At 47.4% G+C, this 25,348-nt stretch overlaps 1 protein-coding gene across 1 annotated transcript; it reads left to right on the top strand.

The window, feature by feature from the left end:
* Positions 1-273: 273 nt before the first annotated feature.
* LOC135294505 (alpha-2-macroglobulin-like protein 1) lies at positions 274-23,846 on the top strand. Its single transcript, XM_064409839.1, has 37 exons — positions 274-300; positions 1,341-1,456; positions 2,019-2,202; positions 3,156-3,318; positions 3,662-3,714; positions 4,582-4,599; positions 5,111-5,270; positions 5,880-5,964; positions 6,757-6,871; positions 7,203-7,317; positions 7,718-7,827; positions 8,363-8,530; positions 8,846-9,076; positions 9,474-9,537; positions 10,269-10,414; positions 11,380-11,529; positions 11,891-12,007; positions 12,542-12,689; positions 13,123-13,234; positions 14,487-14,712; positions 15,214-15,340; positions 15,625-15,746; positions 16,229-16,283; positions 16,961-17,044; positions 17,424-17,600; positions 17,746-17,827; positions 18,177-18,333; positions 18,531-18,605; positions 19,733-19,895; positions 20,531-20,748; positions 20,931-21,146; positions 21,609-21,733; positions 22,097-22,187; positions 22,643-22,711; positions 22,931-23,033; positions 23,117-23,158; positions 23,526-23,846. Exons 2-36 carry the CDS (start codon positions 1,398-1,400, stop codon positions 23,155-23,157), a joined length of 4,329 nt encoding a protein of 1,442 aa, XP_064265909.1. The 5' UTR covers positions 274-300; positions 1,341-1,397; the 3' UTR covers position 23,158; positions 23,526-23,846.
* Positions 23,847-25,348: the final 1,502 nt, after the last annotated feature.

The following is a 25,348-nucleotide window of genomic DNA, read 5'->3' as shown; positions in this document are numbered from 1 at the left end:
TAACAGTGATTTAGACCAACTCAGAGTTGACTTCTATCAGCCTCTGGCCAGTTATCTCAATCGACTGAACAGTGAGATGTTCACTTGAGACAAAGGCAATACCAGCTAGCACTAACGTCCTGTACATAATGTGCAGCTCTCATGATGCACGTCAGCCTTCCCAACTCCATCTGGGAACAGACTGTGGAGAGCCTTGGGAGCAGGGCTCCTGAGTTAGCTGAACATTTCTGTGCATCCTGCTTTTTTGCCAGGTGAAGAGATCCCAACAGATTGCTTGAGTAACATCACATTGGGACACAGGTATGAAAAGCTTAGGCTGCATTGGCACTCTTAAACAGTACTGGGAAGTATTTCCAGGCACAGAACTGTAGCTGTCTGTATTATTAGGACAGTCCCTTGTACATCTCAGCTCAGACTAACTAATGCTGTCTCACACAAGGCTCAGATGTAGTTTGTGGACTGCTCACAGCAGGCACTTTATGTGATGACTGTGCTTTTCTGGAGGCCAAACTGTTTAACCAGGACAATTGACTACCTGCTGTACAGGCTGCCATCAGTGCTTACAAAATGTCCCACATATTTAATTTGTGAGTTTTAACCCAACCCTCATGTTCAGAAGCAGAACCAAAAGTCTGTATCCCTGGATGCCAGACCTTTCAGACCCAGAATAATGTAGAACTGGAAGCTGTTCCTGAGGCCCCCTCCTTGCAGATGGCGCCATGGCTAATGAGTGTTGCAAGGCGCTGGTGGAGGCTTCTGTGGACCAGTATTTGTTTCCATTTTCCTCGTGGTGTGCAGGGAAGGAAAAGGCAAAGTCATTAGCTCATTAGTGGTTGCTGGCTGATGGCAGTGCTGCTTCCTTATGCACACGGAAGGATTCACTCCATTCTCGAGCCAGACAGCATGAGGAGATCCACACCCCCCACATCAGAGCTCCTGAGCTCTCTCCCCAGCGAGGACACCGCTGTGTGCAGGGGGCAGCTCTTGCTGTAAGCTGCACAGCAGCAATCCATCTCCAGCTGAAACAAAGGGATGCAAGTGACAAGTGATCAGGACCTGGCCTGGGTCACTGGTCAGCAAAGTTCTCACTGTTTTTTTGCCGTGAGAGGTCCATTTGGTCAGGTGTCTCCATGGCAGCCTTGCAGGAGGGGATGTTCTGAACTGGTGGCTGGCAGCCAACCTGGCTGCTATTGGCTAAGGGGCACTTGGCACAGGGCACTTATCCTTACAGGTGCTGTGTGGAATCTCAGGAGAGAGGGAGAGGTGGGGAGAGGCTGGCTCCTCCCCACATCCCACCTCTTCATTTAGGCTGTGCTAGAAATTTCCCCCCTTATAAACAGCCTCAGAGATTTCAGAGGAGGAGAGCCATTTGAGACTGGGCAGCAAGAACCCCCAGGATGAGGATACCCATCCTCCTGAGCCTTCTGTTCCATGCTGCAGCTGCTTCTCACCAACTGTGAGTGATGCTGAACTCCTCTTTCAGTCTCTTTCATCATTCTAGCTAGATGGACCACATCCCATGCCATCAGCTCTCCTGCTTCCTGCTCTGTCAGGTTACCCCAAGGAGTAGCTGAGTCACACACCTTGCCTCCCATGCCTTAGTTTGACTCCTGCAGGTCAATACAAGATTTCCAGGGGTCTTCCAGGTCAGACCTTAGGCCCAGAGATGTTTGCTCTGCAGTCGCAATGCAGATAAAATAATTGGTGTCTACACTGCAAGGTTATGAAACCACCTCTTCTGAAGACTGCATGGGATGTTTTTGGAGAGTTCAGAAGATTACTGGAATAAGGGGTTTGAAATATATTATAGGGCTGTACTTAAGCTAATCAAGCAGAAACTATTTCTCAAGTTTTAGGGAAGCAACAACTTTGCTGGGCTCACTGTTGCTTTTGAATGTTGATGGAAGCCATGGCACATTGCTGAGGGATTCTGCAGTAGTAGGCCACAGCAGGGCAGCTTTCTTACACCTCTTGAGACCTCAAACTGATACCACCTCTGCTGTCTTCCCCCACCACAGACATTACCTGGTGGTGATCCCTGCAGCTCTCCAGTACCCATCCACCCAGGTTGCCTGCCTACACATCACCTGTCATGAAGCAAAAGTTCAAGTGAATCTGGCTTTGGAGCGCTCGGCAGGATGGGAGCTCTTAATGCAAGAAACCATCCAGAAGAAGAAGACTTTCCTGTGCACTAAGTTCTGGGTGAGCCACCCTAGACAAATGCCATCACTGATTTTCTTTTCAGGAAATTACTTGTGTTGCTCCCTAACCAGGGGTGACATGGGTGGGGTCTGCTTTGTCTTGGTGCGAGCCTTTCAGGAAGGGAATAGGTGGTGTCCAGGGATGCACAGCCCAACACAGCCTGTTGGTTATCACTGAATATCCTTTCTGAATCTAATTTTGAAATGAAATTTATATTTGTTAAAATCTGCCAGAGTTCTGGATACTACCTGTGTCCTTCTCCTCCATTACAGACCAGGTGAAGCAGCTTCAGCTCTTTCTGAAGGACTTGTGCAGGTTCACAGCTAAAGCCTGGGGAAATGGTGTCTTGCAGCAGTTTCTGTAGTACCTGAAGTCAGGCAGCAACTCAGCTCTTGGGAGCTACTGAAGACTAGTTGGATGGAAATGAATATGCTTGTTTTTCTAAACAGCATCTTAGAGGTTATTTATTGTTGGTGAGAACTTAGCAAAGGTCTGGGATAAGGCAGACATATCTAAGCAATATCCCTTCTGTTATACTGTATGTTCTGTGCTGAGGCTGCTGGGGTCTTTGGTGTCCAGAGTCTTTCTGGCTGTGTTTTTTTACTTTGGATTTCTTGCTTGTAAGTGCTGGGTAGTTCTGAAAGCCTAGCATTTGAGGCTGTGCAACTGCTTGATCTCTTTATTTTGATTCTCTGCTACCATCACTCACCTTCCTATCTTCCTGAATGAGTCTGAAGACTCCAAAGTGTCAGGTGCTTGCTTGTCACCAGTGGGAAAAAGGACAGATTCCAAGGCATGCAGGGCCTGCTGCTGTTTATGTAGGAATGAGTGAGATCTGGATGTGATCTAGTTTCAGGGGTTGTTGCTGATTGTTCCCTCCTGGAACAGTGAGAGGGAACCAGTTAGTTGTTCGTCTTTACTGCCAGAAGATTACCTCCTCTCTGTCTGTACAGGTTGCCCCTCCAGCTGATGGCACAGAGGAGGTTGCCACTGTAAAACTGACCATCACAGGAGATGGGGTCAATATTGAGGAGCAGAAAAAGGTCCTGATCTGCAAGTCCAGGAATGGCACCATCATCCAAACAGAAAAGCCCATCTATGAACCAGGGCAGACAGGTGAGATGCAAATGGGATCAGCTGAGGGTCCCAGGCTTTTTGCTGGTTGCACCATGTGGAAAGCAGTGCATGAACAGCCCTAGTAGAAGGCTCTGAGACCACATCTCTTGCTGAGTGGTGTTTTCAGTGTTTGTAATGTCTGGTTTGTGGTGACTGTGGAGTTGCAGGAGGCAGCAGATAATGATAACCATGTCCATGGTACCTTCCATGTGGGAATGTTCATGACAGATGTTACCACAAGTGTGTCTAGAATGGAGACAGGAGCTGGGGAAGCACATGGAACAGAGGTCTGTAGGGAAAAATTGACATCTCATAATATATTCCCTGATTTCCTTGTCTTCAGTGAAATTTCGCATTGTGACTCTGGATGAGGAATTCCTTGCACTCAACAATTCGGTAAGCGAGTCCTGGGGGCTATGGAAGAGGCTGCCTTGTACCATACATGGATCCTACCTCCCTTCCACCCTGCTCATCTGCCAAAGCTCCAACTTTTCCACATTCACCCCTGGCAGGTTTTATGAATGTGCAGAGGGCAATAGCAGCTGCCAGGAGGATGGCAGAGGTGTGCATGTCTCTTGCTCATCTTGGTAGAATAGTCATGCAGCTGCAAGTATGGGACATATTGATTCCTGATGTCATGGTGTCACAGGTAGAGTGAACAGATTGTAAATCAGGTTTTCCTTCTTGTGGGGAAAGGTGCTTTTAATCTGCACCCTACAAGTTGGAATGTGGGAAGTGCTGCTTAGACATTTTTAGGACAAAGTTTTGATTGCAACAATGTGGAAATGTGTCCAGAAAATACATTTTCATCATTGGAGATGTTCAGAACCCTGCTGAGAAGGCTACGAGCAATCTGCTCAGAAAGACATGTTTCAGGAGGATGTTGGATTAGGTGGCCTCCAGACGGTCATTCCAAATTATGTGATCCTATACCTCTGTAACCCTCTTAAGACCACATCTGAGCCAGAACTAGGTTTGTCTGGGTAGTGACTTCGGAGTTTTTCTGTCAGAAAATCATTAGTAAGGACTAAGTACTCCAGATTAGTTTTTCCTTTCCCTTTCTTCAGACCTTACTGTAATGAACCCGCCTGGTATTTCTCCTTTTTGGAGGCATTTGTTTTACTTTATATTGTTGTCAGTGCTGTTAAATTTCCAAATCACCAGTTGCACATCCTTCAGAGAGGGTTCTGAGTCTGAAGTACCTGTGTATGTTTCTGGTATGTGTTTCTCTCTTCTAATGTTTTTGCATTTTTTCCTCTCCAGATTTCCCTGTTTCTCCTGGTGAGTGATGCTGAAATCTCATGTTAGAGTAATGGTGATGGCAGTCATTTCACTGTGCTGTACATATTCAGTTTCTGGTAGATTTTAAAGACCTCTGAGTGGAATAGTAGATCATTTTTGTTGTTGTTGTATGTTAAATTTTTAAACTAACATACATCTTTCAGCTTATTTTTTATGCACTTCTTTGAGGTTATGCTTCCAGGCACTTCAGTAGAAATCTGTTGTTCTAGACTTGCAAAACAATAAATAGAAAACTTAGATGCTTATGTTAGAACTGCAAAGAATCTTTGCTTAAAAACACAGTTTAAATAAGTGTAGAAGGAGGCTTAGATGCTGAGAGCAGAATCTGAGCATTATCATGTTTTCAAAATTTCCTGATCAGTCTACACCAAACCTCATTTCCTTAGCTATAGAACCTGGTAGTCTACAACACTGAAATCCTGAATCTCAGTTTCTATGGGATGTGGATCAATGCGATGCTGGAACAACTCCCTCTTTCTTTTGGGTGCAGGACCCTAAGAACAACCAGATAGAGCAGTGGCAGAACGTGGTCCCTCAGGATGGCATTGCAGACCTGTCCTTCCAGCTGAGTGATGAGCCCCTGCTGGGAACGTATGTCATCAACGTCACCAGCGCCAGAGCCTACGGCAGCTTCTCCGTTAAGGAGCGTGGTATGAGCATGCGGGGTTTGGCTGAGCTGTTGACAGGACCTTGCACTCCTGGTCCAGGAAACAGGGGGTTTATTCCTTGATAACCATCCTAGGAGCAAATGGGAAAATGGTAGCATCTGTCATAGAGAAGAGTCTGAGCTGAGGCTCAGGAGAGGAGACTGCTTCGGGACCTTGGCTTAGCGTGTGGGAGGAGTGTTGTGCATGGCTTTTGACACAGCTGATTCCTATGGATCTTGGAGTCAGATAAAACAAAGCAATTTAGGATGGACTTTTCCAGAGAATATGAAGTCCAGTGGCCTCTCACTTCACTTTCATTCCCTAATCAACTGTATTGGGAGGCCAGCCTTCTCTCAGTGAAAACAGCTGTCAGAAGTACCAGGGTCATGGGCATTTTTGGTTTTAGTTTAGGAAGAAGCAAATCATCCAGGGCCTACACACAAATCTGTTAAAGATACATGGAAAATCTTTCCTTTCCCAGTCCCACCACCTCCCTCCTCCTGTTTATAATCAAGTAATTGATTATTCCACCACAGTCTGCCTCCATGCTAATTCTTTGTGAAGGCTGTCCCTGGGCTGTGTTTCCTACAGTTCTCTGTTTCTCCCTTCCAGTGCTGCCAAAATTTGAAGTGATCTTTGAGGCGCCAAATCAGATTTATTCACTAGAGACAACCTTCCCGCTCCGGGTATGTGGCAGGTGAGGATCTGATTGGAGGGATGGCCCTGTGCTCATTTCTGGCCTGATGTGCACAAGCTGGATGGGTAACCATGAGGAGCTAAGGGCAACTCTACTACACTTCAGTCACAGGAAACCAGAATATTCCATGGCAGCTGTTTGCACCCTGTGGCAACAGAAAACATTCCTGTAACTATCATTCTGATACTCTAATGCCTCTTTTCTAAAAACACAAATCTCCAATACCTGGCGAACAGCCTACCCTTTTACAAGCAACAGGTTGTGGGACAGGACATGGCAGATATGTGGTGTTCATCTCCCTGAAGAACAAACTCATGGGAAATGATGGGAAGCTTTTCCAGATTATGCTCAAGTGGAAACTAAAGGGAGGCAAAAATTGCCCCAGGTATGATCTAAGGACAATGCTACAGTTAGCCCTGTGCAAAGGTGATTTTTTTAATAGAAGGCACTTTCTTAATCACCCGTGTTTCTGGTCATAAGATGATGAATGCCTTCAGCACATCCTGGGGTTATTGCAGGTGATGCTGATATAGTGCAGTCAGCACCTACAACATGCTAGTTACCCCAAATAATTTAGTTCAGTGCTAATTATATCACAAAGCCCTTGATCTCCGATCACTGCACAGCCCTGTCCTGGCCTGCTTGCTGGGTCAGGACTCCTGGGCCTGCTGTATGGCTTGCACTATAGTGTGAGTATCTGGCAGTGAATGGTCTCTGGGGGCTATGCAAAGCAGACCATGTGTTCTCCCACTGTGTGTGACTGTGTCTTCCTTTCCCTGCTCCCCCAAACAGATACACTCGTGGGAAAAGCGTCCAGGGGGTGATTCATGCCAGCGTTTGTCAGAAGATAGCCCCGTTCCTGCCCAGTGCTTCCAAACCCGATCTCTGTTACAAATTCAGCAACCAGGTGAGATGCTTAGGAAGAGCTGAGCCATGTTCAGGGGCATTTGTGCTCAGCCTCAGGGTAACACAAGGCTGCTGGATCCTTTAACTGAAGTAACAGCGATGTTAACCCATTGTTTTGGCTGCTTGGCCACTGCTGCTAGTGCACAATCAGCAGCTGTGCCTGATAATTGTGACTGGGCGTCATCAGATGCCTGCTCCACATCCTGGGCTGCAATGCCAAAAGGAAAAGCACTCTGACAGCGGGGGTTTCGTGCTGCTGCTCCTCTGCCACTTCCATAACTTCTAATCCAAGTGCCTCTCTCAGACCTTGTTTCTCCCCCCTGTACTTTCAGACAGATGAGGCAGGTTGCTTCTTCACAAACGTGAGCCTGTCCTCCTTCAGCCGAGACTTTCGGTACTATCAGAACAGCATAGTTGCAGAGGCCTCGCTGGTGGAGGATGCCACAGGTAACTCTGGAATTTCTGGTGCCTGGGAGGAGGCAGGTGAAGATGTGCAAATCTGACCAAAAGCACTGGAGACTTTCAGGCTAGCAAGGGATCTGAGCTTTCTGAGCCCACTGGGGCCTGCTATGTTACCTCATGGATAGAGACAGAGCAGCTCTTGATGATGTGACACACTCACTCTGAGTGTGGTGTCAGGTGGTGAGGCTCTCTAAAAGCTAGAAGATAAATGGGAGAAAGACCAGGTACACAGAATCTTGGGCAGATCACCACTGGGATGTGAAATGTGTGTGCAGCTGAACATATCCATCCATATTACCAATGGGTGACTCTCCAGGAAATTGCTGAGGAGTGCTTGGCTTTCTTGTTCCTTCTCTCAAGTTTCTGTCTTGCTGCTTTCATTCAGAAATACAGGTCAATGCTTCCCACAAATTACTTATCTCCAGGATTGGTGGGATGGCCTTGTTTCATGATGTGAATTCTTACTATCACCCTGGACAGATGTACAGAGGAAAGGTAATTCCCAGTTTCACTTCTTTGAAGGGGAGAGTGTGAGCAATGTTTCACAGTAACCTTTACTTACTGTCTTTTCTGACCCCATCTCTAGCCAGGAGCTTGGGAGGGCACAAATGACTCCCAGAAACAAAACTCTGGAATTGTCCAGTGTCAGAGTAACACCCAAGACTGCCATTTACCAAATAACCCATGGCGGGGAGCAGCTATGGGCTTTAATATGTGGGGTGCAAGCCCAAACATCTGGAGTTTCAGCAGCCAGGAAGTCTTCTGCTGTGAAGGAGTGGAGAGCATTGGAGGTTGGACCAAATGACCCACTGTGATGCCTTCCAACCTTACGCATTCTGTGATTCTGTGAATGAACATGGTAGTGCAAGTGGTAGTATGACAGGAGCAGTGGCAATGTTGATAAAATTATTAGTGACTGAAAGAGTGATTTGCTGTCTTTGGAAAAATTGCTTCTGACTTGGGGTAACCAGAGATTCTGTCTGCTAATTAGATTCTTCTGCACTTCTCTTGCTCCCTATGATATTCTCAGATTAAAGTAATTGATTACCAAGGCAAAGCACTGAAGAACAAAGAAGTCCTCCTTGTAGTAAACTGTGCTGAGCAGCAATTTAGGCAGAAGTACATCACTGGGGACTCTGGAACAACTTCATTTAGCCTGGACACCTCTGCCTGGAACAGCACTTTGGCCTCCCTGGAGGTAAGTGAGGAAGGCTGTGTCGTGTGGCAGGGGTATGTGTGCATGTCAGAGCTATTTACTGCCCCACAGACATCTTCCTTGTTCCTTCCTGCAGGAGAGTAACTCATACCTGAAACACCTCAGCATGTTCTAGATCTTGGCTGAGATCTTGGCTCTCCCACTGAGAGCTTATTCTCCAGGACCTCGTTGCTTTCCTCATGAGTTCTCCACAGACAGACCTGTCATTGGCGTTGCTCAGATCATCTTACCAAGGTGATTTGTAGCTGACTTGTTTAACTAGAGAAACTAACTGGCTTGGTTTTTTAATCTCACCAGGCAAGTGTCCTGCCTCAAGATTCCGACAGAGAGCCTGAGACAGCTGACTTGAGTTACCAGCGAGCCTCTTATTTCATACATCCATTCTACAGTACCAGCAGGAGCTTCCTCTCTATCATCCGTGTGCCAGAGACAATGCCCTGTGGTAAAACACAGTCTGTCCAGGTGGACTTCAAAATTTATGAGGAAGACCTGGAACATGGGCCCAAGCGGGTCATCTTCTCCTACTTTGTGAGTTTCTGGGAAAGCACTAGTGGGTGACAGCTGAAGGGCCAAGGTCAGGATCTCTTAAAGGTTCAAGCCTGATGTTTGATAATCTTGGCTCAGGCCAGGACAGGGAGTTCCTCCAGTCATCATGGAACTGGATCCTGGTTTTGATCCTGGTACTGCACTAACAGCAATAAAGGCAGAACCTTTCTTTCAGGCTCTGCACAGGTGCAGGGCAGGTATTGGCCTTACCTGTCCTCCCCCCCACTTCATCTCTGAGCTCTCTTTACTAGCTGAGAGCAAATAAAGCTAATATTCCTCCCCCAACCCCCATTTAATCTCCCAATTTAATTTCAGGGATTCTTAGTGATCTCAAAGTCTATGTGACTATATGACCATCCCTTTCTGTGTTCTCCTCTAGGTCACAGGCAAAAGAGGCATAGTCCATGCAGGTCAGCAGACTGTTTGGGTTGGGCTGCCAAGAAGTAAGTGCACTCCCCAGTGTAATTTCTAGCAAGCACTCAGTGATATGCGGCATCCCCTCTTACTTGGACAAGTGGTGTAAGCCTCCCTTCAGTGTAGCCTCCACTTGTGTGCTGTGTCAGAGCACTGTGCCTTTCAGATTTCATGCTCCCTTTGCCCTCCTGCTTTGTACCAAGAGAAGAATACTCAGCATTTCCTAGCCCATAGGCTCATCCTCTGTTTTCTTCAAGTCTCCTTTTGCTGCTGCTTACCCTGCAGTCTTACCCTCCATAACAACTGTGTCTCCAAATAATCTGGGTCATTAGGATGCCACATCTTATAATTTTGAGGTCTGTTGACCCACTGTTTCCTATCTCTCATTCTGTTTTTTGATTCCTGAATTATAAGTATTTTGGGATAAGGTCACCTCTTTGTTGGTGATGGGATGGGAGATGTTGGGTGAGAGGAGGCTTTGAAAAATATCTGAGAATCTCACTCTTTGTGGAGCCAAGCTTGAACTCCAAAGTAGTCTCATGTCCCCAAGGCAATAAACAGAAAAGTCTTTTGCTGGCCTTGAATACCAGATCCAGAGATGTGCTGATTGTTTCAGCAGTCTCTAGAAATCTCTTTGGTCTTGAAAGACTTCAGTAAATGAGGAAAGGATTTAAGCAGGCACACACAGAATGGCAAAGCTGATCATACTCTATTTTCACTACCAGTCTAATTCCTCTTATTCCCTCTCTTCTCCATCTAGTGCTGGAAAGCTCCTTCTCCATCCCTCTTACATTCAGCTTGACCTATGCCCCAGCTCCCAGACTTGTTGTTTATGTCATCTTCCCTAATGGAAAAATCATTGCTGATTCTGCCATCTTCAGTGTCTCCACGTGTTTCAGAAACAAGGTAGGGTTTGTGTCTGAGGCTATGACTAAATGTGTGAGCAGGGATGTGTCTGCTGCAATGAAAGGAGAGCTGTGTTGCTGTGTGTGGCTGACACTGTGTGTGATGCTGTCACACGAACTGCGGTTTGTGACTGGTGAGGTGTGCTGTGATGTTTGGAGAAAGTGTGTGCTCAGCATTGTGGGGGCTGCTGCAATGCTTGGGAAAGGCAGAGAGCTGCTGTCTGTCTCCATAGGCAACTGCAGCCTGGCAGGATCATAGATAATCCAGCCCAGCACAGATCATTTGTGTGGTTCTCAGAAGAGCTCAGGGCTGCTCTGCTGCTGCAGCAATTAGAATTGCTAGTATGTGGTATTGGGATGGCTGAAAGTGGATGATGGAAGAAATGAATTTTACTGGCCATCCACAAAGGGCTGAGTGCATCTGATCATTGTGATATCCTTGGCATTCTGCTTTCTTGGCTGTGTCTTGCACTGCAGAGGTGAATTTCTGAGAGGGCATTACCCGTGCTGCACAGCTCCACAGCTGCTTGTCTGCCATAGACAGTCAGATTCAAGCAAGAACAGGAAGAGTTTCAGGAAACTGTGGCCAATCCCACAAAGAGCCTGGAGATAAGGTCTAGATTATTTTTGATCTGGGGCCCCAGAAGAAGGGGTTTCATAAGAAAGCTGTGAGGTGTGTGACCGTGGCTGGCTGGTTTGCTGGGTAAAGAAGAGAGGTCTGTGTTCTGATACAGGAATGTCTCCACGTGCACACTGATGGCTACCCCTCTGGCATCATTCCTGTTAGAATCTCAATGTGGTCTTTTTTAAATACCTCCCAGGGGTCTTTGGGAGGTTCCTTTGTTTTCTATCCAAGGCAGGTAATTGGAAACTCTCTTCATGTAGGTCCCTTGCCTGCTTGGGAAGTGATAGGGTGGCCACCCTTAGAGATGTTACTCAGGCATTGCCTGCATTCTTCCTGTCCAGGTGGAGCTGAGCTTCTCCACGCCAGAGACTCTTCCTGGCTCACAGGTTGGCCTCCGCCTGCAGGCAGCTCCTGGCTCCATGTGTGCTGTCTGGGCTGTGGATCCGAGCGCCTTTTGGATGAAGCCAGGAAAAGAACTGAGCAGCCACTTGGTGAGCGAGACTACTCTGACTTTTTCCCTTCTCTCCTGACACCAGACGGGAGGGAGGCCACTGCACCTGTGCAGAACTTTACTCCAGGCAACTGAAAGCACGGCCTGGAGGGATCAGCAGCGCTCCCAGTGTGGATGGGTAGGGATTAGGGATTAAGGAGGATGTTGAGCATCACTCAGTGGTAAAACAGCTTCTGTGCTGGCACTGTCAGAGAGCCCAGGAAGAGTGACAGCGATCCTGGGCTTTCTGGCACACGTTCATGTACAGTAGCCAGAAGCAACTCAAACAGGCCTTGGATGTGAGAGGGGAAGGGAATGCCAGGTTTAATTTGCATTGATTTTTTTCCCCCTTGCTTTCTCAGATCTATGGGCTGTTCCCATCTGTTTATAATGCCAGGTATCCTCGCCAAGTGTCTGAAGATGATCGTTCGTGTGGGTTCCCAAATTCTGATGAGCCTGATGTGTTTACAGCATTCAGGGTAAAAATGGTTGATTTGGTGGGTTGAGATAATTCATGAACTGAGGGAAACGTGGCCCCTGACTTTACCAGTATCCAAGGGGTGCTGCTGCAGACAGGACAGTGAACAGGTGCAGTTTAAGCCCTTGTAACTCACTGGTTATTTGAATAGGTGACTTGAAATGTATAAAGAAAAATCATTGTGTGGTTGCCACACTTGGGTTGTGTGACTCAGGATGCCAAGGATTATTCATTACTTTAATTGGATTTCACACAATTTGTTTAATCTTCATAGCATGAGCAATTGCACCCTGCAGGCAGAGAGGCATAGTACCCAAATGACCATATGTTTTAAAAGGAATAAATTTGGCTGACTCAGACCAGATGAATTACCTTAGAAGACCTTGTTTGTTCATTGCTGGGAATCTGAATTATTCCTTCTTAAAATGAAGCAAGAGAATACAGAGGAGAGCCAAGCCCCACTGCATGAGAGGACAGGAAGGGCAGAGGGCAGAGAGGAGAGGACAATCTTCTGATAATTAATTTTTTCCAACAGGAAATGGGGCTAAAAATTATGTCTAACACCAATATCAAGAAACCCAGAGTATGCCCAACCTCTCAATTGTCACCTATGCTGCGGGAAAGAGGAATGTCTATTTCCAGGCCCATGTTGACGTTTGCCCAGCCCCATAAAGTGTATAACAGTAAGCATTTGACAGCTGTTTCTTCTTACATGTGAGGCTTAGTCTTTCATGTGAAAGCAGTCCTGGGTTTGAGCCAAGAGGCAACACTTGCTGTAAATGCAAATGGAGGAGAAAGAGGGTTTCCTGTTCCTAAACCTGTTGTGCTTGTGTGAGGGCTGTTAGTGGGATGTCTGGATCTCAGGTTTTATCTGTGGAGTGAGGGAAAGGTTGCTTGTCCCACAGTGCCTCCACATGCAAGTAAAGTCCAAAGCACCTCTGACATTTGAAATGAGGGAAGGGATTTTCAAATTTGGGACAGTATATTTTGTTCTGTTGCCATGCTTTTCAAGAGCTGACTGCAATTGCTGCAGCCTGAGCTGTGCTGGAGCTCCTCTGCTCTTGACCAGGACCTGAGGACCCTGTGGTGACTATAGGTCTTTGTTGTTTCCAACAGAGCATCTGACATCAACCTATCAGCCCACTATGTTTCCACCTTTTTCTGCAGCTGAAGAGAAAGCACACAAGCATTTTCACCAAACCTGGCTGTGGGATTTGTATTCTGTGGGGTGAGTAAAGTGAGCAGTGGGGGTTTAGTCTGGGTCATTTTGTGTGGCTGGGAGTGGCAGAAGATGCAGCTGAGTTTAGATCATAGACAGCTGTGCAAGACACTTAAGAACATACATCATGGGGCTCTTACCTGTAGGCTGCTCATTGCCTACAGGTATGAGGAGCTGATGTATTCATTAAATGCATTTTCCTCTACTAGCAGTGCTGGTCATCCATGAGAGATAGCTGGCATAGGAAGATAGAAAGGCACAAGGAGCAGCAAACCAGCTTAGTTTTCTATGCTCTGCTTTTGGTAGTCCTGTGGGCTTGCGTTTCCCAAAATGTGTTCACAGATATATCCTGGTATCCAGGGGCAGCTGATGTCCATAGAAGTCCTTCACAGGACTAAAAATTGTGTCCTGTGAGAAAGGCTTAGTGTGTACACAGGGTCTGATGAGAGAGCTTTTGGAGATTTTTCATCTGAGAATTCAAGATTTTCTTGTGTGTTCTCTGAAGACTGAAATATGTTCAGGCCAGATCCTGAGCATATTTCCCATCAACATCTTCCCTCTCCCACCTCCACTGTCCTTATAGATACATCTACCTCTTCACCCTTAGCACAACAGATATTTCTTCTGTGACTGGTTCACCAACCTGACCTGAGCCACCAAAAGTTTCTGTATTGTGTGGGTTGCCTTTCTGTACACACATGGTAAAATAAGCTGAATAATACCAGTACCTTTAGCTATACCTGCTTTTTGTGTTGGCTGTGTGGCAGCTGCAGAACAGTCTGCTCCTTTCAAAAGTTGTGATGTGTGCACAGGACAAGTCTCTGCCCTGCCCTTGTGCTGGACTTTAAGCTGTCAGTGTCTCACAGGACAGAGAATGGCTGGATCAACCTCATCTGCTAAGCCCTACTGCTGCTAGTCCTGTTGCTCTGTTGGTTTCTGGTTCTCCACTTCTAGGCCAAGAAAAATAAGACTGCTGACATCTGTAAGACATTTTTAGATGTGCAAAGGGCAAGTACTGCCTGTAAATGATGGCATCTTGCAGCCATGTACCCTAATGACCCAAGTGTTCTGTCGGTATAAGCACCTGAGGCGGGGTCCCCACTTCTACAAGGACTTACTTGTAACCCTGCAAGGGCTGCAAGTTCAGTAGGGGTTGGACTGAGGTGAGGGGATGGGTGCTCTGCAGAGAAGAACACAGAGCAGGTCACCTGGTGTGGCATCATTCAATTTAATGCTTCTGTTGCTGTCCTCTTCTCTCCAGCCCCAGTGGGAACAAGAGTGTCACTGTCACTGTGCCTGACGCCATCACAGAATGGAAAGCAGGAATGTTCTGCACAGGACGGAACGGCTTCGGGTTTGCTCCAGCCTCCCGGCTGATTGTTTCCAAGCCCTTTCTTGTGGAGCTGCCCGTGCCATCTTCTGTGGTCCAGGGTGAGACGTTCCACTTGAAGGCCACAGTCTCCAACAACCTGCAGCAATGCATGAGGGTAGGTGAGCCCTGATTGTCTCTGCAAGGAAGGCAGGACATGGCTGACACCTGTGGCCTGCGGTCATAGAGTCACAGGGGAAAGGACCTTAAAGATCACCCAGTTCCAAATCCCCTTTGGGAAGTCATGGCAATTCAGTGACGTTCCCTCTGACTGGAAAAGGGAAAACATTATCCCCACTTTTAAAAAAAGAAATAAGGAATCACCCTTGACATGCTTGAGAGTTGGGCCTGTGCAAGCCCCATGAAGCCCAGCAAGGCCAAGTGCAAGGTCCTGCACGTGGGTTGGGGCAATCCCAAGCACAAACACAGACACACTTGTTGCCCTTGATAACTCTGGCCAGGTTGCCAGGACTTTAGGTTTCTGAGCCTGATCCCTGGCTAATCAAACAATTGGTGTGTATTCCTCTCAGGCTGTGCCCCTGCTTCTACCCTCTGCAGGCTTCCTTTTTGTGTTGTTGGTGTTCAGTTATTGCCACTGCCATCCCTTCTGCTCCTTCAGATCCAAGTGAGCCTGGAGGAGTCTGCACACTTCCAGCTGAAGCCATGCAAAGGCTGTGTCTACAGTAGCTGTTTATGTGCTGGGGAAGCCAAGACCTTTCAGTGGAGTGTCACAGCTGAGCAGCTGGGTGAGAAGCACAGGGAGGTGTGGGGTAGAATTAGGAAGGGACGGGACCAAGGTGGGGGAGTTTTGTAAGAGCTGGCACAGAGTGAGGAGCTGTTTGCTCTGTTACCCAGAGTACTTATTTGCACTTATCCTATGGTTATGGTTACTCACAAGCCTGTGCTAGGAGGTACAGAAACATATAGGGCTCTGATCAAATTTTTTGTCATCAGCAGGTGATGTCTATTGTATTAACAGGAAATGTTTCCTCAGAAGTGTCTTATGCACCTAAATGTGTGTTATTTTCAGGGCTCGTGAACATCACCCTCAGCACAGAAGCTGTGGCCTCCAAAGAGCCCTGTGGTGAGGAGATACCATTTGTCCCAAAACAAGGACAGAAAGACACGATCTCCAAACTCATTCAAGTCCGGGTCAGTCAAACTGTTCTGTTACCTAAGCCTCAAAGGAGGCTTTGTGCAATTCCCAGATTTTGTGTGTGCTAATTTTGGGAGTTACCCCTTGTTATTCAAAATGTGCAATTATCATCTCAGGGCCTGAGCTGGGCTAAGCCGTGAGGGCTGATGGATGTAGAAGGTAAAGGGATGTCCTCCACTTCATACCATAGGAAACTTTAAACACTTCTTTATGTCCTTGCCTCCTGAGTTCTCTGCTGAATCTGACAGCACCATTTTCACAGATATTTAGAATTCAGGATATTCTGAAAATGCATGCTGGTTTCTGATCTGAAGTGAAAATGGTTGAAAGTAGTTTTTATTTTTGTGTGATGATGATGATAGTGCAGCTGACTGTCCACCCTGAACCAGGATTCTGAACATACCTTCTTCTAATCCACTTGTAATCCTGTTTCTCTCCTGGGTGCTCATTAAAATTCTACTTTTATGTGCTCCAACAGCCAGAGGGAGTGTTGGTAGAAAAGGCTCACAGCTCCATCCTGTGTCCCGAAAAAGGTAGATGGATTGCTTTCTACTTTCACCCTGTTCATCACACTCTTCCTGCCTAACCACCTTCTGGGTATTTCCACTGGTTGAACTATTTTTTCTGTCTGCATGATGAAGTTACAGAATTGTACTCTAATTGTGGTGCCAGCTAGGGCTTTCTCCTAGACACGGACGTGGGAGGTCTGCTCTTTAACCATTAGTATCCCTGGCACTAATATGACAGTTTGAGGCCTTTTTCACCTGTGGAAATAAAACCACACTACTGAACATGGTGAGGCTGGAGGTCATGGCTTAGGACGGCTGTTCCTGTCTTGAATTTTATGGCATATGATGGGGCCATCAGCTGATTTTGAGAGCATGAGGAGCATTGAGAAGACAAGCCTGCAGCTGAAATCTTAAATGAGATGGAATAATTGCTGTAGAGAAAACCAGGTGGCTTTGACCCCTGTGGGTTTCCGGGAGAAAATCCTCTCAACCTCTTTATAAAGAGGTGTGCTAGGACAGCACAGTTACCATGAGGTGGATGGAGGAAGTTAAGGGTGGAATGGGACATGGATTTTGGAAGTGATTTACAGCCTCTGTGAGAGGAAAATGGGAAGTTATGACAGAACAGCCTTGAACAGTTTCTGTGGTTTTGAAGGCTTTTATCATCAGAATCTCTTTCTTTTTCTTCTGACTGGTGTCAGGCAATCCAGCAGAGGAGTCTGTTTCCCTGGTGTTGCCTCTAAATGTGGTTGAAGGTTCAGTCAGAGCCACCGTCTCAGTCACTGGTAAGGAGTTAAGCTATGGTAGTAGCCTTGCAAATCCCATATCTCTGAGTTTAGTCCAAGGAAAGCCCAAATTCCCCTACACACCACTTCTGAGGTTTCCAAGGTTCCACTGCTATGTTCTTCTCATTCCCGATTACTGATAACCTAAAACATGTAGCAAGGGAGAGAGTGTTGTGTTGATGAGCTTCCCTGCCAGGATGGGAATGTGTACAGCTCATATGAGAGGCACGGTGGAATTGATAAGGTGGCTGGACAGAGGTGTCCCCACCCTGCTGTGCTGGGCCCACCTGGCTTGGTGCACTGCTGGGAATGGTCATAGGTAGGAGGAGGTGAATCTTACTGCCTAGGAGGTGCTCAGGGTGCTTATGTTTTGTCTCAGGGGACCTCATGGGGATGGCACTGCAGAACCTGGACCACCTGGTGCAGCTGCCCCACGGCTGTGGGGAGCAGAACATGGTGCTGTTTGCCCCTGTTGTCTATGTGCTGCAGTACCTGGAGAAGACGAGGCAGCTGAGCCCTGAGATCAGGGACAGGGCAGCTGGATTCCTGCGCAATGGTGAGTGCAACAGAGCCACCGTGCTCCTCTGCCTTCCCCAGGTTCCTACTCCCCTTCCACCTGGAGCACTCAGCCACCCCATTCCTGCACAGTGACTTCATTGCAAATACCACTGGGAGCACTCATGTCCTATCCTGCTTCCCAGGGTACCAGATACAGCTGCAGTATCAGCACCCTGATGGCTCCTACAGTGAATTTGGTACCAAGGATGAGTATGGTAACACTTGGTAAGCCCTGGGTTCTCTCCCTGCTGTCTACCTGCTCTCTGACAGCTAGAAGGTAGGCAGCTTTCTGCTTCCAGCATGAAATCCTTGCTGTCCTATTGGATCCAAAGGGTTCTAGAAGCTTTGTGTACTAGGGCACCTCAGTACCGGGGATGAACTGATCTTGAACCAGCGTATTAGAAATAGCACAATAGGTAAAGAGAGATCCACCAGTTTCAAACTCCCACTTTTTTCCTCAACTTCTTCTTAGATTCTTTCTTTCCACTTGTTCTTCCTGCTATTTCATGCGCTCCACCTCTCTCTGATTCTCTCTTGCTTCTTTCATGCCTTTTTTTCTGTTCTCCTCGATCAGGCTGACTGCATTTGTGGTTAAATGCTTTGTCCAAGCCAAGCCATACATTTACCTGGACAACCGGATTATCCAAGCTACTCTAACCTGGCTGGAGTTCCACCAACTTCCCAGTGGTTGCTTCAAAAATGTGGGACAACTTTTCCACACATTCATGAAGGTAGGAGCCAGTGCACCTTGAAGGACAGCACCAAGCAGTTCTTGCCAAGTCTGCTGGTAACTGTTTAAATTCACTTGCCTGTGTTGTACTGCTTTCTTGAGAGGGAGTAAGCCAGAGATACATGAGACCTCTCCTGAAAAGCTTCAGTATTTGCCTGTTAATTTTCCCAGCTTTTTGGATGTCTATGCTTTTTTTAGGGAGGTGTAGATGGGGAAGTCCCCTTGGCTGCCTACATCACTGCTGCATACTTGGAGGCAGGAGTAACACCAGAGGTAAATACTGGGATTCTTTGCCATGCTCTTGCCTTAAGATCTGAATCTTAAGTGTTTAGTGGTAACACTGGGGCAGGCAACAGAGCACCTTGGAGGGATTTGTGGGCAAAATAATTCAGTGGGTGAGGAAGATTTTACAGCTTCTCAGGAAAAACTCTCCCTTTGAGGAGGACATCCCAGGCAGGGAGAAGGTGAGGTTAAACTACTGGGAACCACTGGACTTCATGGCTAGATACCATGCTGGCCATTTCCCAGGAATGAGCTGTTCATTCCCCCACCTCCCTTCCCCTTGCTGGTCCTACCCAGCTGAAGGCTGATTATGAGGTGGGTGGAGCTGCTCCCACAGTCAAGTAAATACACATAATGTAACTCCTAATAGGGTTTAGCTTCACAAATAAAGCAGAAGTCTGGGAAAGGAGTGCTGTAGGGCAGCTGGAGCTGCATGCTTAAGTAATGACAATAGGAGGGAGCTCTTACAAGCGCTAAGGATTGTAGCTAGTTACTAGGCTGTGGTACAGGCAAACAAAAAACCAATTAACTTGATGGAGAAACACAATTGTAGACATTGAGAAGTGAAGCTCTCTGGAAAGCAGAAAAATAAGTGAAAAAACAATGCTTTTCAATGGAATGGAAAGCAGCGGGCTTAGGCAAGAAAAAGGAAGACAGATGGAAATTAACCTTCTTTCTGGCAATAAATGTCCTTCAGGTCACCCTTTTTCACCATAAGTACAATTATTCGCTGTGAAGATGAATTAAACACAGTCACCCTGCTCAGCAGGCTGTGTGTACGCATTAGCAGTTGTGCGGTTTTGCTGCTGTTGTCTTTTGACTGGGAAAGTAAGACATGGTGGTGTTACTCCCTCAGGAAAGGTGTTCATTTCATTGGGAGAGCACTGCTGAAGCCCAAAACCAGCTCGGGGGGAGGTCTATAAAGCACCTTTCAGCAAGGGCTGAAGACACTGCTACTGCTGGTAGAGAGAGTGCAGGTGTGGGCACAGAGTCACCGGAGCGAATGAACCGGGTGCTTTCTGGCACAGAAACCTGTGCATGCTCCTGCTTGTGTCCCAGAGTCTGCCTGGCTGCCGGGGGTTTGTGTGTGACCAGCAGCATGTCCCTCTCTCCTGCAGAGCACGGTGGTGCGCAGGGCTCTGGGCTGCATCGCTCCTGCCCTCCCCAAGGCTGCCAGTGCTTACACCCAGGCCCTGCTGGCCTACACCTTCGCCCTGGCTAAGGACTCCCAGCGCACCCAGGAGCTCCTCGATGTGCTTGCCCAAAAGGCAATCAGAGCAGGTACAGGGGCCTTGGTGCCAGGGGAACGTCAGAGAAGGGACAGGTGACCTTTCTGAGCCCTCGGTAAGGGGCAGCCTGGGAGGACCACAGCCTCACCCTCTAGGTCCTTCACTAAAGAGAGTTTTTGGGAATGCACCGAATGAGCTCATGCCATGTGCTGCCGGCACTGTGGTGTGGGTGCGGATTTCCTTCAGATCTCCTGCCTTTTTCTGGTACCTGAAGTGGAGGCTGGGGTTTGGGAGACTTGGGAATTATTTTGCAGGATTGCAAAATGCCAGAGAGGAAAGCAAGCTGCTCCATGTCTTGTTAGTCCCTGACCCTCAGGGCTGGCCACTGGACAGCTGGCTAGTACCAGGTTGTTAGTGGACCTGGCAAACAGAATTGGACATCTGGGAGGTAATGCATATACAGATTATTGGCATATTAGTTTTTGCATGTCACCTTGGTGTGGAATATGGAGTTTTAGGTATTGCAAAATGCATTGGTTTTTAGCTGCCCTGGTGATGTGATGACCCAAACAAAAGGTGTTTACCCAATGGTCTCTGCAGACACAAGACACTGCGTCTAGGAGGCTAGGCCACAGGAGTTCTTCCCTGACATTCCTCAAGATTCCCTCTACTACTTTCCTTTCCCAGATGGGCAGATCCACTGGAGTCAGACATCATCCAAGCCCAGAACCAGTACCAGCCCTTGGTCACAGCCAGTGCCTGTGGACGTGGAGTTGACAGCCTACGTCCTCCTGGCCCTGCTCTCCAAGCCAAATGTCACAGAGTCTGACCTCACCACAGCCTCGGGCATCGTGGCCTGGCTCACAAGGCAGCAGAATGCCTATGGAGGCTTTGCCTCAACACAGGTAACTCATGGCTAGGGAAGGGAATGTTTCTTGAGAAAGAACCTCTGCAAGATATGCACACACTGTATGCAAGTGTAAATGCTTTGGGCAAAGGAGCCCTTGGATATGGAGGTCCTCAGGATGCTGATTTCAAGTGTCTCTGGATGTCAGAGATGCAAATGTAATCATGTTTTCCTTTTCAGGACACAGTGGTGGCCTTGCAGGCATTGGCCAAGTATGCAGCGCTGACACACAGCACACAGGGGAATGCAGAGGTGAGGGTGAGATCCCGTGGAGGCTTTGGGAAGAAGTTCCAAGTGTCCTACCAGAACCGGCTGCTGGTGCAGGAGGCGGCACTGACAGAGGTCCCGGGCAAGTTCTTGGTGCAGGCCCACGGCAGCTGCTGTGTCTTTACTCGGGTAGGTTCCCACAGACCCTGCCGTGACCACCCTCATCTACTCATCTTGTCAAAACCAAAACTCTGCTGCAGCTCTGTGGAAGGAAATGCCTCGTGCCAATGCAATAAACCTATGTGTATGAGGAAACAGACAGAACCTGCCCAATTATGAGGATCATGATGCTTCCATGGCTTTCAGGAGTACTGGAAGATGAAAATGCTTTATAGTGGTCCTACTGCTGTGTGCCTGATTTGCACAGTCTCAGCTGAAAGTTTGAGAAGGAGCCCATGGAAGGTTTCCACTCGGAGTGACCTTTATTTTGGGTACTGGGACGAGTGTGCTTACTGCATATAATTTATCCATTCACTGTCTCGGGTTCAATCTCAAGGAGTCGAGTAGCCAGTGGAAAAAAAAAAAAGGTGTTATAGATGATATCAAGTTAATTATCAATGTCTTAGTCTGTCTTTTTGTCTCTCCCTGCAGATGGTGCTGAGGTACAACACGCCTTCACCACAAGACTCAACATCCTTTGCCCTGCAAGTGAAAACTGAGCCGGTCAATTGCACCAGGGACAATGCCCGCTCTGTTACTGTCCATGTTGATGTCAGGTGACTCTAAAGATCTCATCCCACTTGGGAAGGAAAGCTGGGCATGGCTGGAGAGCTGAGAGTGCTTCCTGGCTGAGTGGAGGCACCAGGCAGTTTCAGCAGGAGGACCAGATGGAGAGCCTTGGCTCTTGCTGGAGAGAGGTGTGCAGTAGTCAGCTCAGACTGGGGATGCTCAGAGCAGTGCAGCCATCCGTGCACCCTGTGAGAGGGAGCAGTGGCTGCCCTGGCCCCAGCCCTGGCTGGGCTGCCTGGTTCAGGGCACTGCGCACAGGGACTCTGTGTGGTAAAGGGAAGGAAAAGCTGGGAGAGATTCTCTTTTTAATGTTCTCCCCCAGAGACTCTCTTTCTAATCTTCTCCCCCAGGTACAATGGGAAGAAATCCACTTCCAACATGGTGATTCTGGAGGTGTCCTTACTGACTGGATTTGCCCTGGCTCCAGGATCCGGGCTGTCTGTAAGAAGTGTGGAATCAGGGTGGGGATGTGGTGTCAGTGGGACCATGTGTGTCCAAGAAGAGGGGAAGGCTGTATGGGAAGGTTGCATGGGAAGGTTATATAGGAAGGTGTTGCCTGTCTCTTCTTTGAGCAATCTCACCATCCCTTCCCCTCTGCCAACAACAAACTTGGACACATACTGTTGGCTGTTTCTACGGGCCTTGAGGATGGTGATACTTCTGACCCAATCAGCTTAGAATACCCCTGTCAGCTAAGTACCCTAGGCTCTTGTCCTTGGGGTTTGCAGGAGCTGAGTGGCCCTGCAGGGAGATCAGCATGAAGCTATAAGAGTCGAAAATATATTTGGAAGTGAGTGAATGAGCATCTGCCAACTCAAACTTAGATAAACCTTGTTGGGATGTCTCACACTTTCAAATGATGAAACTAAATTGTTTTCTCCTCTCTCCTGTCCTAGCTGCAGCATGGACACTCTGTGAGAAGAACTGAGAAAATACAAGGAGGTGTTGCCATCTACTTGGACAAGGTAATGTCTATGCTGCTGCAGAAGCTGAAGGAGTGGAGGGCACTGCCAGAGTTTTTGGGAGAATCCAGAACTGAGGCTAGCAGATCAGGATACTCAAGATTCATCTTGAAGTCCAGTGTTTGAGTCTACACAGTTGTTATTGTCAGTAGTAGGATCAAATTTAGGCGAGGAATAAAAAGAACAGCTTGTAAGTGAACTGTAATTTATTTTCTTCCTCAGCTGAGCCATATCTCTGACACATATATCCTCCATCTGGAGCAGGAGATTGAGGTGACCAACCTGAAGCCAGGCCATGTCAGGGTCTATGACTACTACAGCCCAGGTCAGTGTGGAACCATGGGGTGCCTGGGTGTCTGCACTTGGCTCTGTGCAAGGATAACTTAGATCTCTCCTGGTCTGTTGCAGAGGAGCAGGCCCTGGCTGACTATAATGTCTTCTGCATCTGAGGTAGGTGCAAATCCCCTCCTCAGCCCTCTGTACAGACCTTCTTCTGCACCCCATCCACTTCTCTGTGTCCCATTGGAGCCCTGTGTATCTCTGATTCAGCATGTTCCCTTCATCTGGACTGTATCTGAAACTCTCTAAGCAGAATTCATTGTACTAATTTCAACTTATTATATTTGGGTATGGAGAGTTTCTCTTTCTGGGGAGGAGCTGAAGTAAAACAAATATAGTGGATCAAACAAAAAAACTCTTTCCTTTAGAGTCCTTAGTGAGAGCCTGTGCTCCCTAACTGTTAGCATGCCAAAGTTAATAATTTGGGTCATATTATTTGCTCTCTGGCTTATTCTCTCTTCTGCTCTCATTTCTCCAGGGACTTGGACTCCTTCCTTACTGCCCACTGCTTCAGCTCACAGGGATCCCACTAGTCCAAGATGCCTTAGGACAGTGGGGCTACTGCATTATTGCTCCTGGTATAATGAGGCGCCTAGAAAGTCACATCTCAGGCTTGGGATTTTGGTGCTGGGACACATCTCAGGTTCGATTTCAGGACTAACTCCAGCCTTGCCTATGCTGCTCATTCTGACAGCCATTACCTGGTGAAAATTTTTGAGGTGTCTGATTAATTCTGATTGTTTTAATCCAGGGATTTTCTTGCTTGCAAAAAGAATAAAAATAAAATACAAATAATAAATCTGTCTACTGTGATGTGTGTTTGGACTCTGTGACAGTGTTTACCTGGGAAGAGTGAACAGAAGCAAACTCTTTATCTCAGCTGTGTCACTGGCATTCATTTCCTCCAGCAGTGTTGTGCAGCCATCAGTATGGGGTCAGGACTCTAGTCCTGCATGGAGACTGATTCCACTGGGCATCATCTCCTGCACACAGATGTAGCTGAGCCATGAGGTTTTGGCTGCTGGTACACTTTGTGTGGATGTAAATCTACCCTGCTGTGTATCTCACAGACTGACTCTGTCCTTCTGGCATAGAAAGCAGAAAGGAAGTGATTTCAGTTTCTGTACCTCCTGTGGAGCTGGATCTTGTGCAGGACAAGTCAAAAATGAGTTGTCAGGAAGGGGTGGTGCCCTGGGGCTGAACGCCCTGCTCATGAACGAGGAAAGTGAGCAGGGTCTTTGCCACATTACAAAGAGCTGGACAGGCAATTCAGCAGCCAAAGAGTATGTGAAAATTCAACATCTATCACCACTATTTAAAAGCAAACCTCACAATTTAAGTGCTGGTGATCACAGATCTTTTAGGTTGACAGTGTCAAGTCTCTGTATAAACAGGTAGATCTCCACAGACCCTCCCTAGAGCTGGCTGTAAGAATGTGATGGCTAAGTGAAAGGCAGGCTTAAGAGTGGAAGGCCTGAAAGACAGGTGAGGGTTGAGGGTCAGGATTTGGTGACAGCCTTGAGAGCTCTCCTTATCCTGCAGCAAGGCTAGGATTTGTGGTGGTTTAATGGGAGGGATTTGGAAAGTGTGTTTAAATTTTAACTATGATGCTCCAGAGAATCCTGAAGACTCAGCAAATCCTGTCTGTGAGACAAAGACATGAGCATTTTGAGTTTTTTTTGTTTGAGAGTGAGCACACCGAGGCTATGTGCCAGCAAGGCAGGCTGCTGACAGCCTGCTCTGTGCTTCATGTGCAGTTTAACAGGGCTAGAATGAAAGCATCAGCAGCTGGATGGTAGCAATACCTTCTGCAGCACCAGAAGTGGCTGAGCTGATGTTGCATCTTTGTTTAATCAGGTGTTTTTCCTCCTCTCTTTATTCAATTTCCTTGGTAGTCTGTGAGCAAAGCAGGTCTCAACTGCAGAACAGAATTTTTAATTACTTTCATTGAAACTTTTTAAAAAGACTTTGCAAATATTTCTGCTTTCTTTGCAAATGTCTTCTCTCTCTCTTGCCTTTACCACTGGCAAACTCTGTCCTTGCTGGTATCAAAAAGCAGAACTGGAGCCAGTCAGGCCTACAGCTTTTACTGGTATTTGGAGAGTACACTGCCTAGAGCTTGGAGTCTTGTTGAGAGGGAGGAACTCCACCTACCACTGCCAATGCCACCATGTCCTTATAATCTGTTTTGCAGAGCTTAGCAAAGCAGAGGTCTGAGAAAAATGCCCAGCACAGAGGTTTATAGGGAATACAACTTGTGTGGTGGTTATACACACACAAAAAGCCAACCTACCCCTCGCT

Source organism: Passer domesticus, chromosome 2 (genome assembly GCF_036417665.1).
Source record: "Passer domesticus isolate bPasDom1 chromosome 2, bPasDom1.hap1, whole genome shotgun sequence".
Taxonomy (NCBI): Eukaryota; Metazoa; Chordata; class Aves; order Passeriformes; family Passeridae; genus Passer; species Passer domesticus.
This window is presented reverse-complemented; position numbering and strand designations above follow the sequence as displayed.